General features: G+C 33.2%; 1 protein-coding gene across 1 annotated transcript; it reads left to right on the top strand.

The window, feature by feature from the left end:
- The first annotated feature begins 6,018 nt into the window (after positions 1-6,018).
- LOC136069020 (nuclear intron maturase 2, mitochondrial-like) lies at positions 6,019-11,622 on the top strand. The gene is made up of 2 exons (XM_065777073.1): positions 6,019-8,547; positions 11,487-11,622. Exon 1 carries the CDS (start codon positions 6,108-6,110, stop codon positions 8,310-8,312), a length of 2,205 nt encoding a protein of 734 aa, XP_065633145.1. The 5' UTR covers positions 6,019-6,107; the 3' UTR covers positions 8,313-8,547; positions 11,487-11,622.
- The last annotated feature ends 1,186 nt before the right edge of the window (positions 11,623-12,808 follow it).

The raw sequence follows: 12,808 nt of genomic DNA, 5'->3' as shown, positions 1-12,808 counted from the left end.
AATAAGAGGATTAGAACATCGATGTCAATAGCAGCCTGATCAGGATTAGTTTAATAAACATAAGGCCAAGAAAGATTACAGTAATGGTCTGTCACAAAGATGGAAAATAGAGATCACTATATATAATATGCATGTGTTCTTAAACGAAGGTTTGAGTAGTCAATAATGCTTACGACCACATTGCTGGACTTGGATATATTTATTAATCCATCACTTAAAGTGCTTTCTAATCTTCACTTTTGAGCTGTCATTACCATTACTGTAATGATTTTCATAAAAAATAACTGAAAATTGAATTTTTTTTTAACCAAAAAAAAAACAAAAGTTTGAATTTTTCATTAAATTTGATGAAAATCTTATGTATAAAGTGTTTATCACCAATAATTAATATTGTTAGTATGAAATTTTAAGGAGAAATTGCATGTCTATTTGTGAACTACTTATTTTCGGTAGCTTATCAGTATAATTTAAGACAAAAAGTTAGTTTATTTCCAAAAAGTTGAAAGTTTAATAATTTGAAATAAAATTAAGACAAAAAATAATGTGGATAGATAATTTAAACAAAAAGTTAACTTTTTAATTTGTTGCCAAATACACAGTGCAACTATAATGAAATTAGGAAGAAATACAATTTGTCCTGATCAAATATTATAATTTGTAAAAAGTAGCCATAAATTTTAACTAAAAAGTTTTTTAATGTATTGAATTTTATTTTTTGGTTCCCCTAAAATATGAATTTTTGAACATTTTGGTAAATGACTTCAGTCACAATTAACTTGTCATGTGCACAGTGCATTGAGTTATATGAATATTTGGAAGCTCGAAACTCCAAGAGATAGATTTCATTAATTAACTACAATACAAGAATATATAGATCCTTATTGTATCTGTTTGTCAGGGTACCCAAACTAGACTTTGGAATTATGAACCCCGCATTGTTTTTCCAGTTTTATGGCAGCAGAGGATTCGAGATGCTTATTAGTCTGCAAAAATAAAGACAGATCCAGATATGTGTAATGTCGTGCAGCATGATATGATATCTGTAAAATAAAATAATCTTGTTCATTTGAATACTATATATTATTTATTATTTATTATTCCTCTTGCACATTTATTATTTGTGCGTATCCGTTTATAATTATATTTTAAGTTGTCACGTTTAAAAAAAAAATAAATAAATAAATATATATATATATATATATGTAAGGAGGCAATTCGAGTCTTAAGCCCAAAGGATTGAGGAACTTAAGCTCAAAAAGCTCAATACAATGAATTTGTAGAGAGTGGGTTGAAAAACTGGGCTTTAATGAATCAAACAACAAGCAAAGTGGATTCAGATGACAAATAAATGAAGATAAATTTGTTTATTCTAAGTAAAATCGTCATCGACATAATTCGAGGAGACCAGTTTTTATATATTGACTCTCAAATTAGTTACAAGTTTAGTTCTTAATTGCTACAGTGTTCTCTTTCTATTTTCGATCCCTTTCGTCAGAAGTCTCTTACATTTATATATCTCCTTTGAATGACTCTTGGTCTCCACTATTATCATCCAGACCACTACTTAGTGCTTGTATCCATCAGACACCTCTCTGGCCCAATACAATGAATTTTAGAGAGTGGGTGAGAAAACTGGGCTTAATGAATCAAACAACAAGTAAAGTGGATTCAGATGACAAATAAATGAAGATAGATTTTTTTTATTCTAAGTAAAATCGTCATCGACATAATCGAGGAGACCAGTTTTTATATATTGACTCTCAAATAGGTTACAAGTTCAGTTCTTGATTGTTACAGTGTTTCTTCCTTCTATTTTTGACCCCCCTTTCATCAGGGGTTCTTACATTATATATCTCCTTTGAATGACCTGGTTCTCCACTTATTGATACATCAGATCCACTACTTGAGTGCTTGTCCATCGGACACTCTCTTGCCCTCTGTGAGTTAGGGTAGCCAAGTGCAGTACTTTAATAGGATCTTTTCACATAAATACAGCAGAAGTTACCTGTAGGGCATTCAATGCGGTGCCAGAGCTTTCCCTTAGATTTTTCCTAGCTCCCATTACTCTCTGTACGATTATGATATGCATGTCTTTATTATAGAATTCTCTGGAACGTCACCCTTGATGGTAGGAGTACATCTTTGAATCTTCGTTTCATTTAGCCGAGGGATATTTCTCATCGGACAACCTCTCCCACCCTCTATAGTTAGAATTTGCTCGTAAAGTTCAAAATATTATCACCTTCTTGCTATTGATATATTCTCTAGAGCCACGGGTCTCTCCTCGGACAAGCCCAAGGCCCAATATACATTTGGATTGTGCCCACATAAATTTTTAATATATATAATATCCACAAACTTGTAATGATATTGTATTAAAGTTATCTTCTCAAACAAAAAACAAAATCGTATTGAAATTATTAGATTCCTAGCTCTTATGGGTCAGTGTGTGCCATTCCATTCAAATGTGAAAGATGCAAAAAATATGGTAGATTGATCTTTGAAATTGGGTCAAAGTTCCTAATTTTTTTTTATTTTATTAGTTCTCAAAAAAATTTAAACAGACCAAGTTAATTTTTGCTTATGTGATTAACTAAATGTGTTTATTCATTAATTAATTTATTTTTGTTACAAGTTTTGATAAGGATAATTAGGCACGCCATGTGGCTGCCATGTATTTTCTCTTACGGTTAAAATAAAAAACTCTAATAAACCCCTAGAAGAATCTCCATTTTACAAAAAAATGATGGGGGGACGATTTGAGTTGATGTTTTTCATAAGAGCTGTAACCATAGTGGCTAATCTACTCGCTGGGTCTAGACTGTGAGATTTTTTTTTTTCTTCAATGAATAAGGGAAAACATGTGGAAACCTATGAGCTTGTTTAGTTATCCTTTGTCAATGCCATGCCAAAAAATACCATATCAACGTTCTTTAGCCAAGTAAGCCAATAGAGAATAAGTCAATAAACGAAATCACTAACTTGGTTGTTTATTTGTTTTTTTAGAATAAAAATAACATATCAAATTAGAGGAGTTAGTGATTTGTTTATTGTTGTTTTTAGAGAAAATAAAAAAAGAACGTATCAAATTATAGGATCAAAATATATAGAATTTGAAATTTCAGAACCAAACATTTATTTTTGCTTTTATTTAAATATAACTAATAGGAACATAATCCAACTCAATATATGCTTAGTTGGAAACCATATTTATTATAGACAATAATTCAATTGAACAAAAAATTTCAAAACTTTTTTTTAAAAATTATTTATGTGACTTGCTTTTTTACTGATATAATAATAAAAGTGATGTCAATGATGTAAATGTGAAAATGATGTTCTTTCAATTACAAAACCACATATATATTGTAAGACAATTTTATATCACTTGCAATTTTATTAGTATTAGCAAAAGTGAAAGGTTAGGAATGTGAAAAGGAAAAACTTTTTTTTTTTCCAAAAAAGAAAAAAAAAAGGTTCTTGAAACTCATGATCATTATATAAATTCGAATGCTTGAAAGGTCATTTTATAATGTAATAAACAGACCATAAATATCGTTATTCGATACACTGGGATTTTCTACGTGTAGAGTTTGGTGTGAATTGTTTGAAATTAAGCTTCCATCATATATAATATTGCATATGAGACAAGCATGCTCATGCGTGACAAGCAGGTAAACATTAATATATAGATAAACATACCCGAAGTAGATCCATTTTCTCAGTCAAAGATATCTTTCTGTATAATTATTTGATAAGTACGTCAAACATTAATTAAGCCATCATAAATCATTGTAGTTCTTTCTTTCTCCCTCTCAACGTTTCTAGGCGTTAAACCATAGTGCTCATTTGTTCATTTTTAAAAATTTTATTTTCAAATAATGAATCATGTTTTGGAATTTTTATAATCTCAAATGTGAAAGAGTGCATGTTCGCGAAGTTTCTGACTAATCCATTATTAATTATTGGCTTAGCAAACAAGATTCCATTTCTTCTATATGCTTGCAAATAATTATCATGAGGTTAAACAATGTAATGGTCATGTTAGATCATTGGTTATTTTTTAAGCCGTACTATACTTTCACATGTAAAATGAAGTGCGTACTGTTTGGCTTCCACTATCTCTATGCAACATAATCCTTGGAAATTAGCTTAATTATTTTGTAAATGATAGCTTTTTGTGGTTCATGAATGTTAGGCTAAACCTGTTTTTTGTCTCATATCAGTTGTACTCATATCAACATGTACAACAACCCCATTCCTTCTTAAGCACACCCAATAAAGTCAATTCCTTTCCACCTACTTTCGTTAATCTACAGATTTTTTGTTTACATTATTGGAATAAGAAATCCATTTTTGTTGCTTTTATAATTGGTTTGACTTACCTCCAGTCTTTTGTTTTAAATATACATTGCCAATAGTAGTGTATTTTAATCTCCAAATTTTATTTAGTTAGTAGTGAAGTGATAGTCTCTCATTCAAATAAAAGAGATTTTAGTTAAAAAATACTGGTGATAAGCCAAACCTTTCATAATTCATAAACTCTGTATGATGATGATGATAGCAATGTGTTTTTTTTAGTTTTACAGAAAAGTTGAGTGCAACATGAGCACCGATTCAAAAACAACATAAGATGAGAACGACTGAGCAAGCACATCAATGCCCAATGATGTACAAATCAAAACTTTATTGAGCGGTTTGGCATGTTTTTAATTCATTATTATCAGCCCTTTACTCACCACCACTTTCACTACCACCACAACCACCATCTACTCTTCATTTAACATTTTACTACCACCACAACCACCATCTACTCTTCATTTAACATACATAGATCAAGCACATCAAAGTCCTTGCAACCTCAAGTATGTATTAGAGACAATCAGACTCAGGAGATCATTCCAATTGACAGCTGCGTCTAAGCTCTTATAGTCTTATATATATAATTATATATATATATGACAATTTCAAGTTTTCAAATACCTTTCCTGAAGAAAATATCTGAAAATCAACAACTCCAACTGGTAGGGTATTATGGTCCACTACTTCACCTACAATGGATATATATTTAAATGGAAATAGACCATATACCAAGCTTTTTATATGCGAGAAAAGCCATACTTGCCATTAGTTTTATTTATACATGTCAAATAATATAAACTTAGAAATTGGAACTCTTAAACTTTTCTTTCTTTAGGTTAAGTAGTCAGGCGTAAGATTAGTTTTATGTAACTGGTCAATTGGAAGATTTTATTTCCAGTGATATTTCTTGGGTTAAAAAAAAAAAAAAGTTCAAATGAGTAGAAAAAAGTGTGCAACTATAACTAAATAAAATAAAATGGTACTCTCTCGTACGATACAATTACGCAATTGATGACGGTAGATAATGCATTGGGGTACCTCATGGAAAATGTTAACCACATTCACATGCATTAGTAAACAAATACAATGCCAATTTTTTTTTTTTTTTTGCAGGTATGAATGCGTAAAGCTTTTGGTGTTAGTAAATAATGGCTGAAAACTAAAAAGAGCTGGCAATTTTTCTTAAAAAAAAAGGCTGTAGAGCTGGCTGTTGGAACTTTGAATGCTATTGCAGAGCGTGAAGATTAAATATTGGAATTTTTTTTTTTTGAAGGAGATATACTTTTTTTTACAGTGATTTAGTTATTGAACCCATCAGAGACAGAGACTATCCCTTGTTACTAAACCAGAAAGGAAATAAACACCAATCTTTATGATCATTTGCATGGTAAATTCTAAGCCCAAAAAAAAAAAAAAAAAAAATTTGCACGGTCAATTTATAAGGGTAGGACTATATAATAGGATAAGTACATTAGCCATTGGTGATGCTCAGTTATTTCTCTCACCCTGGGACGTTTGTGCCATTAGTAAATCTTTCTTGAGGTTCTAGTTTGGTGGTTCCTGTTGTTCTCCTGCGTTAATGTTTCTTTTTTTTTTTTTTTTTTGCTGAATTGTGTTTATATTTCATATAAGGTGGAAAAGAATCTTTTGTTTTTTTTTTTTTTTTTTTTTGTTGGTAGTTGATGAAATTTTCTGAGAATCAATGACATAAACCCACCTGATAAACCCTACCCCATAAACCCCAGATGCATCATCGGGGCATTTCCATATTCACCCGCCGGATTCTCACAAATTCCAACTTTGTCCGCACCGCCACCACCTTCTGCTACTACTCCTTTCACTCCAATCCCCTAACCCCTAAACCCAATGGGTCTCGCCTCTTTTCCTTCACTCCGCGGCACCACCACCGCGCGCCACCCGACCCCGATGGCCCGTCTCACCACATGAAGGAAGATGGTGTCTCTGTTTGTTCCCAAATGTGGATTGAGAATTTCCGTGAACCTGATAAGGTAGTCACTAATTTGTCCTCCTATTTACGCCGTTTCGAATTGTGGGTTTTAGCTTACCAAAAGGTTTGTGCTGATGAGATGGGTGCTTATATGCCCCGGAGCTCGATCCAAAGGTCGGCTCTTGAGGACCTTTTGGCATTGAGAAATGCTGTTCTTGATAGTAGGTTTAAGTGGGGAGCTAGGTTGGATTTTTTTATAAAATCTCCTAAGGATAAGACTGATTATGGGTCGTTGTCGAAGAGGAAGATTAAGGGGATTTTAACGACCACCCAGCCGCCTGCGTTTCAAGATAGGATAGTTCAGGAGGTGTTGCTTATGGTTCTGGAGCCAGTGTATGAGGCTCGGTTCTCACAGAAGTCGTTTGCATTTAGGCCAGGGAGGAATGCTCACACAGTGTTGAGAGCGGTGAGGAGGAGTTTTGCTGGGTATTTGTGGTATATAAAGGGTGATTTGAGCACAATTTTGGATGGGATGAAAGTGGGGATGGTGATAAATGCTTTGATGAGGGATGTGAGGGATAAGAAAGTGATTGATTTGGTGAAGTCAGCATTGGTTACTCCGGTGATTACTAGCAAGGTTGACGATGGGGAGAAGAAGAAAAGGGTAAAGCGGAAGCATCAGAAGAAGAGGGTGTTGGCGGAGGATGAGCCAAAACCTGACCCGTATTGGTTGGAGACATTTTTTGGGTTTGCCCCAGAGGAGGCAGAGAAGGATCCTTCATGGGGGCATTGTGGGATTCTAAGTCCACTATTGGCTAACGTTTGTCTGGATGAATTGGACCGCTGGATGGAGGGGAAGATTAAGGAATTTTTTCTTCCTTCAAAGAGTGATGTCATATGGAATAGTCCGGAGGGGGAATCTGAACGAGGGAATACGTCTTGGCCGGAATTTGTGCCAACCAGTGGGCCGGATAAGACCCGGAAGATGGATTATGTTCGGTATGGGGGTCACATTCTAATTGGTGTTCGGGGACCTAGAGCAGATGCAGCAACATTAAGAAAGCAGTTAATTGAGTTTTGTGATCAGAAGTATATGCTTAAACTTGACAATGAGAGCCTTCCTATTGAACACATAACAAAGGGCATAATGTTCCTTGACCATGTCTTGTGTCGTAGAGTGGTGTACCCTACTCTACGTTACACCGCTACTGGTGGGAAGATCATCAGTGAGAAAGGTGTGGGAACCCTTTTGTCAGTTACTGCAAGCTTGAAACAATGCATCAAACAATTTAGGAAGTTAAACTTTCTCAAGGGGGATAGGGATCCAGACCCACAGCCTTGTTTTAGAATGTTCCATGCCACTCAAGCTCACAGCAATGCACAAATGAACAAGTTCTTGTCAACAATGGTTGAGTGGTATAGGTATGCAGACAACCGAAAGAAGATAGTGAACTTCTGCTCTTACATTATAAGGGGTTCACTTGCAAAGCTATATGCTGCAAAGTACAAGCTCCGCTCACGAGCAAAAGTGTACAAGATTGGTTCTCGGAATCTGAGCCGACCTTTGAAGGAGAAGAAAGGGCAGTCACCTGAGTACCATAATTTGCTGAGGATGGGTCTTGTTGAGTCAATTGATGGGCTTCATTTTACCAGGATGTCTCTTGTACCTGAGACTGATTACTCCCCTTTCCCAAATAATTGGAGACCTGATCATGAGAAGGCATTGCTTGAGTATATAAGGCTTGAGGATCCAAAAAGTTTGGAGGAGCAACGAAGTTGCATTAGGGAGCAAGGTCTTGTTTCGCCTCAGGATTATATTTCGATGCTTGTTTGGAACTACAAAAGGAATGCTATCATGTTAGATCAGCTTTCCCTATTTAAGAGCGATAGCATAAATGCAGTAAAAGATCAACAGTTGCTTCTGGGCTCAAACCAGGAAGTCCATGATAACGAAACCAAAGAAATGGAAGGAAGTGAAGGGATCCATGTGGCACAAATGTAAAGCTACTGTTGTACTCTGTATTTGGAAAGTGAAACCCATCAACTACTGTGCCTTGTATTGTTGGGAGAAAGCAAAACAGATGATTTCCAAAGTAAGAGAGAAAGAACTCAAATGTAAATTTCATGTGGTCATGCATGTTTTATGCCCTGTGCTTGAAAGGCAATTTTTTCGTAAGCATGTTTTCTACTGGTTTGAGGAAGAAAGCCGTTTGCTCCTAAACAACATCAGGAACAAGGTAGTACAAACAATCTTGTATAATTTTTTTTTTTTAAATTATTAAATTGAGAAATCAGATAATTTCATTACCTAGGCCGCAATTTCTAATTGTTTGATAAATTCATTTACATCTCTGCTTGGGTATTTCAGCTTCATTTGATGACGATTTTTCTTTCTTTTAGATCCTTATGGATATAGAATAAAAGACTTAGGGTTTTGCATTTTGTTAGCTCCTGATTTCTTCAAATACAAGCTTTATGTTGCTTAAAGTCCATTAGAAGTCCAACACTAGTATTCTGCATTTATTGCTGGTATCTTTTGTTGTCTGCTTCAGTCAGTATGTAAGGATTCTCCAATGGTTATATGATGATAATTATTAATTACTGCCTTCTCTGTTTGTGTCCACAGACTGAAATGATATGCTCACAGTCTATTAAGATCTAATTTTTCTAAAATTGAGATGTCAGACTTCTTGGACAAATTAGGACTCTTGTCACTGCTACCATTCTTGTCTTATTCTTAAACTGTTTCCTGTGATGGGAACATCTGATACTTGTCAGTTAAGATGGTTGCTATTTTGGATTTTGTAGAAATTAAGGTTGCCCATGTGGATGTTAATTGTAGAGTAGGCTACTGCAAGTATGCATTGCTTTTTTGAATTTGTGGAGTGGATGGATGGGTATTGTCTGTAGAATTGAGAATTCATCTTGTAACTAGATCTTGAAGTTGCGTGTATTGTTTTGTTTTTATATCCTAAAATTATATTCTCCTGTATTGTGTGTTTACTGTACTTCTGTTTCTGATATATTATAATCACTAACAAACTTCTATATAACATCACTGGTAATTGCTAAACATACCGTTGCTCCATATTTCAAATTAACGTTGTCTTCTCCATAAAAATACTGGTAATCTACGTTATTCTTTGGAAACGAGTAGTCCTTCGTTAAAATAATTTGTGTTGGGACCTATATGAAAGCTTTGATTTTTATCAACCCATGCTTCCTATATTTCTTAAATGGTATAGACATGCTAGTCATAAGTTGGCTACAAGCAATTCATTTAAAACTCAGTTTTTTGGTTTCTCCACACTAGATGAAATGACATTTTAGTTGACTTAGAAAATTGACCATTACTGCAAGAATACCATACTACCATCATATCTACTAACTATATAAAAAGAGCGAATGGCTCTAACTACAGTACTTTCATTTGGTCAAGTTTTGTTTTATTGTTGCACAAAAACTTTTGCTGAAGCGTCAAAACAAAATAAAGAGAAAAATAAGGCAGGTGGAGAGAGAGAGAGAGTGCAAGAGAGTTCCAGAACTCTCTCTTTTCCTGCTGCCACCGTGAAGCAGAAGAAGGTACCTCTTTTTTTGATAAGTAGAAGAAGGTACCTCTTAAAGTTAAATCTCTCTCTTTTTTCATTTGTTTCCTGGGTTTTCTCATCTGGCTTTTGTTTGGATTGGTTGATTAGTTAAGATTTTCATGTGTATCTGACACTCCCATTGTAATTTGTATTTTTTTTATTAGTTGTGAATTTTTTTATTTCTGGGTTTTGTTTAAATTTTTATCTTAGAACAGAGAGAGAGAGTTAGGGCATTAGAAGACACACATGAAGTGAACAGAGCTGTTAGTTCTTAAAAATTTTCTATCACTTTTCCCACCAACCAAATGGACCCTTAATGTTATTAATCAAGTGTAATTTCCATGCATAGTGTGATTACATACAGGTTTACCTTTTTTCTTTTTTTTCTTTTTTTTTGGTGCTAATGTTAAATTTTAAAAGCAACAGGGAAATGGAATTTGAACTTGAAATTCTTTGATTTTGATTCTCTCTATGAAGAATTTTATTTCCTTGCTATTAACACATAGTTTAAGTTGTAAGGGCTTTACTTTCTCAGCATTTGACCAAAGAAAATTGTGTAGTGTGCATCATTCTCTGTACAAAAGTATATTCTCTTCTTTAAGTTGCTAAGAAATTGGAAATGGAAAGAACAAGATTTCTTTGCATCTTTTTAATAAAGTCAAGGTGATTTTTTGTTCCTTTGTTAATACGTTGTTTTGCTCCTGTGCAAGTCTCAAAAGGTTGAAAATAAATCCAAAAGAGTATATTTAATATAAAGTTCCTGGTGTCTTAGTATAAGCCCATTTGATCATTTGACGAATGGATTAAGCTGATTGTTGGCTTTTCCTAATGATTTGGTGAGTTTGTTTATATTTTTCTTGTACCTAATACATCCTCTTAAGATTCAAGTGCTCGAATTTGCTGTTGGTAAAACTTTTCCTTTTTAAATTTCTTTTGGGATTATTGATCTTTATTTATCATTTTATGCTTTCATTTGAATTTTAGTTGTACTTTTGAATCTTTGGATAATTCTGATGGTGAAATGGATTGGAGTTTTGGACTGGTGAAAATACATAACTAATTTAAATAGAACAGCTTCTCAAAGTTGAGTTTTTATTATATTTGTTTCACTGTTTGGCTGCTGAGAAAGTGAAGGTAAAGAAGAGAAATAGACTGTTTTGTTTGTTTTTGTTTCTTTTGTTCTATTTTGAATTAAGTTCATTGTTGTTTTATATGTGATTTTGTTGGAATTGGGATTTTGAACTCAAATATGCCTTTCCCCAACTTTATATAGCAGTATTCGGAGAATACGGAACGAATTAATTAGTCTTAACTGGCAACCAAGGTAATTGCTGTGGCAGAGATCATTTGGACCATTAAGATCTGTGCCTCCTAAAAGCATGCTCAAAAAATTAATCATGTGTAGTTAGTTTGCTTTGCACTTATTGTAGTGTGTATGTATATTGCATTTTTAGTTTCCTTTGTATATTGCACATTTTTATATGAAATTGTTGCTGCTTTGTAAATGGCTCTGATTCAAAAATTGTCTATCATTTCCTATTTTGTGAGCTTCCTTCTATTGAGTAAATTAAGAATTTTATGAAATGCAGAAGGTACCTGGGAACGTATCATTAAGTGCTTTGACGCCAATGGCGATGGAAAAATCTCATTCCGGTAGTTTGGATCCTCCCCAAGCATGTACAGACAAAGTTATATAATCTCATGCATCGCATGGGTTAGCAATTAGTTTATTTAAAACACAGCCTCAAACAACATAATAAGTCCAAGGGTGGAACCAAGCTTGAAATAAATGGGCATGCGTTGGCTTAACAATGAACACAGACCACTCCCACTATTATGACTTGATGAATCACTGGATTTGTTATTAAAAATGAGATGGATGAATTTTTTTTTTTTTAAATCTTGATATAAATTTTTTGAAGAATATTAATTTAATAACTTTACCTACAATAAAGAGAATATTAATTTGATAAATTGGATTTAAATAATATTTCTAAATTGACTTGATGAAAATCACCATATACTGAGTTATGTAAAGAATAATTTGATGTAATATTTTTTGTGTCATATATGATAAGATAACATGTATCAAATCATATTACAAACAATATATATATATATATATATGATTGTTTTTTGAATTTAAAAACTTTTAATATATTTAAACTTGGTCCTGGAATTATTTTTTAGCTCCATTACATTGCCGATATGAATTTGCGTATATGGGGTCAATCATTCGGTTTTGATTCTTATACATTTACTATTGCACTTTTTTTTTTTCATTTATTTTTATGTGTTAAAATATTGACATTTTTAAGATATAGATATTTCCATATCACTTGTAAATGTGTATAAAATAATAGATATGAACTAGTGTAGCATTGTGCCAGTTTGTGCATCATATTTGTCTATAAAACTCATCTAGCGTCATTATTGCATATCAGGATTTGTGTGACAAACTGACAATATATTGATCACGTAGAGCCTCATGCATGACATTAGTTTTGCTGGTGAATCTGTATATACGACACAATGATAGCCATAACTTTTGCTTAATTTCCACTAAAAATGCTTTGATATAAAGTATTGCCAGATATTGCTTAGATCTGAAAACATTAATTAGATGCACCCTTTTATAAAGGATTTTGCATTGTCATAAAGAGCAAAAGATTGATTAAAGGTAGATAAGATGACACTTTTTATCCATAAAGTTTGGAATATTTTTTCATTTTAATCTCTTAATGATTTTTTTGATTTGTTTTATTGAATTTGATTTTATTTTCAAATGGACAAAGTTTGGTTCCAAACCACCAATAAGAAGATGATATTTGTACTCAACATGGTGCACACAACCAATTTAACCAAATTAACCAAGTGAGTCATATGTATTGTAACAGAATGCGTGTCATAT

Source organism: Quercus suber, unplaced genomic scaffold (assembly GCF_002906115.3).
Source record: "Quercus suber isolate HL8 unplaced genomic scaffold, Cork oak 2.0 scaffold_147, whole genome shotgun sequence".
Taxonomy (NCBI): Eukaryota; Viridiplantae; Streptophyta; class Magnoliopsida; order Fagales; family Fagaceae; genus Quercus; species Quercus suber.
Note: the sequence above shows the minus strand (reverse complement) of the source record. Positions and strands in the feature narration are given on the sequence as shown.

Coding starts and splice junctions, on each gene's coding strand:
- LOC136069020 (XM_065777073.1), top strand. CDS start 6,108: ATGCATCATCGGGGCATTTCCATATTCACCCGCCGGATTCTCACAAAT.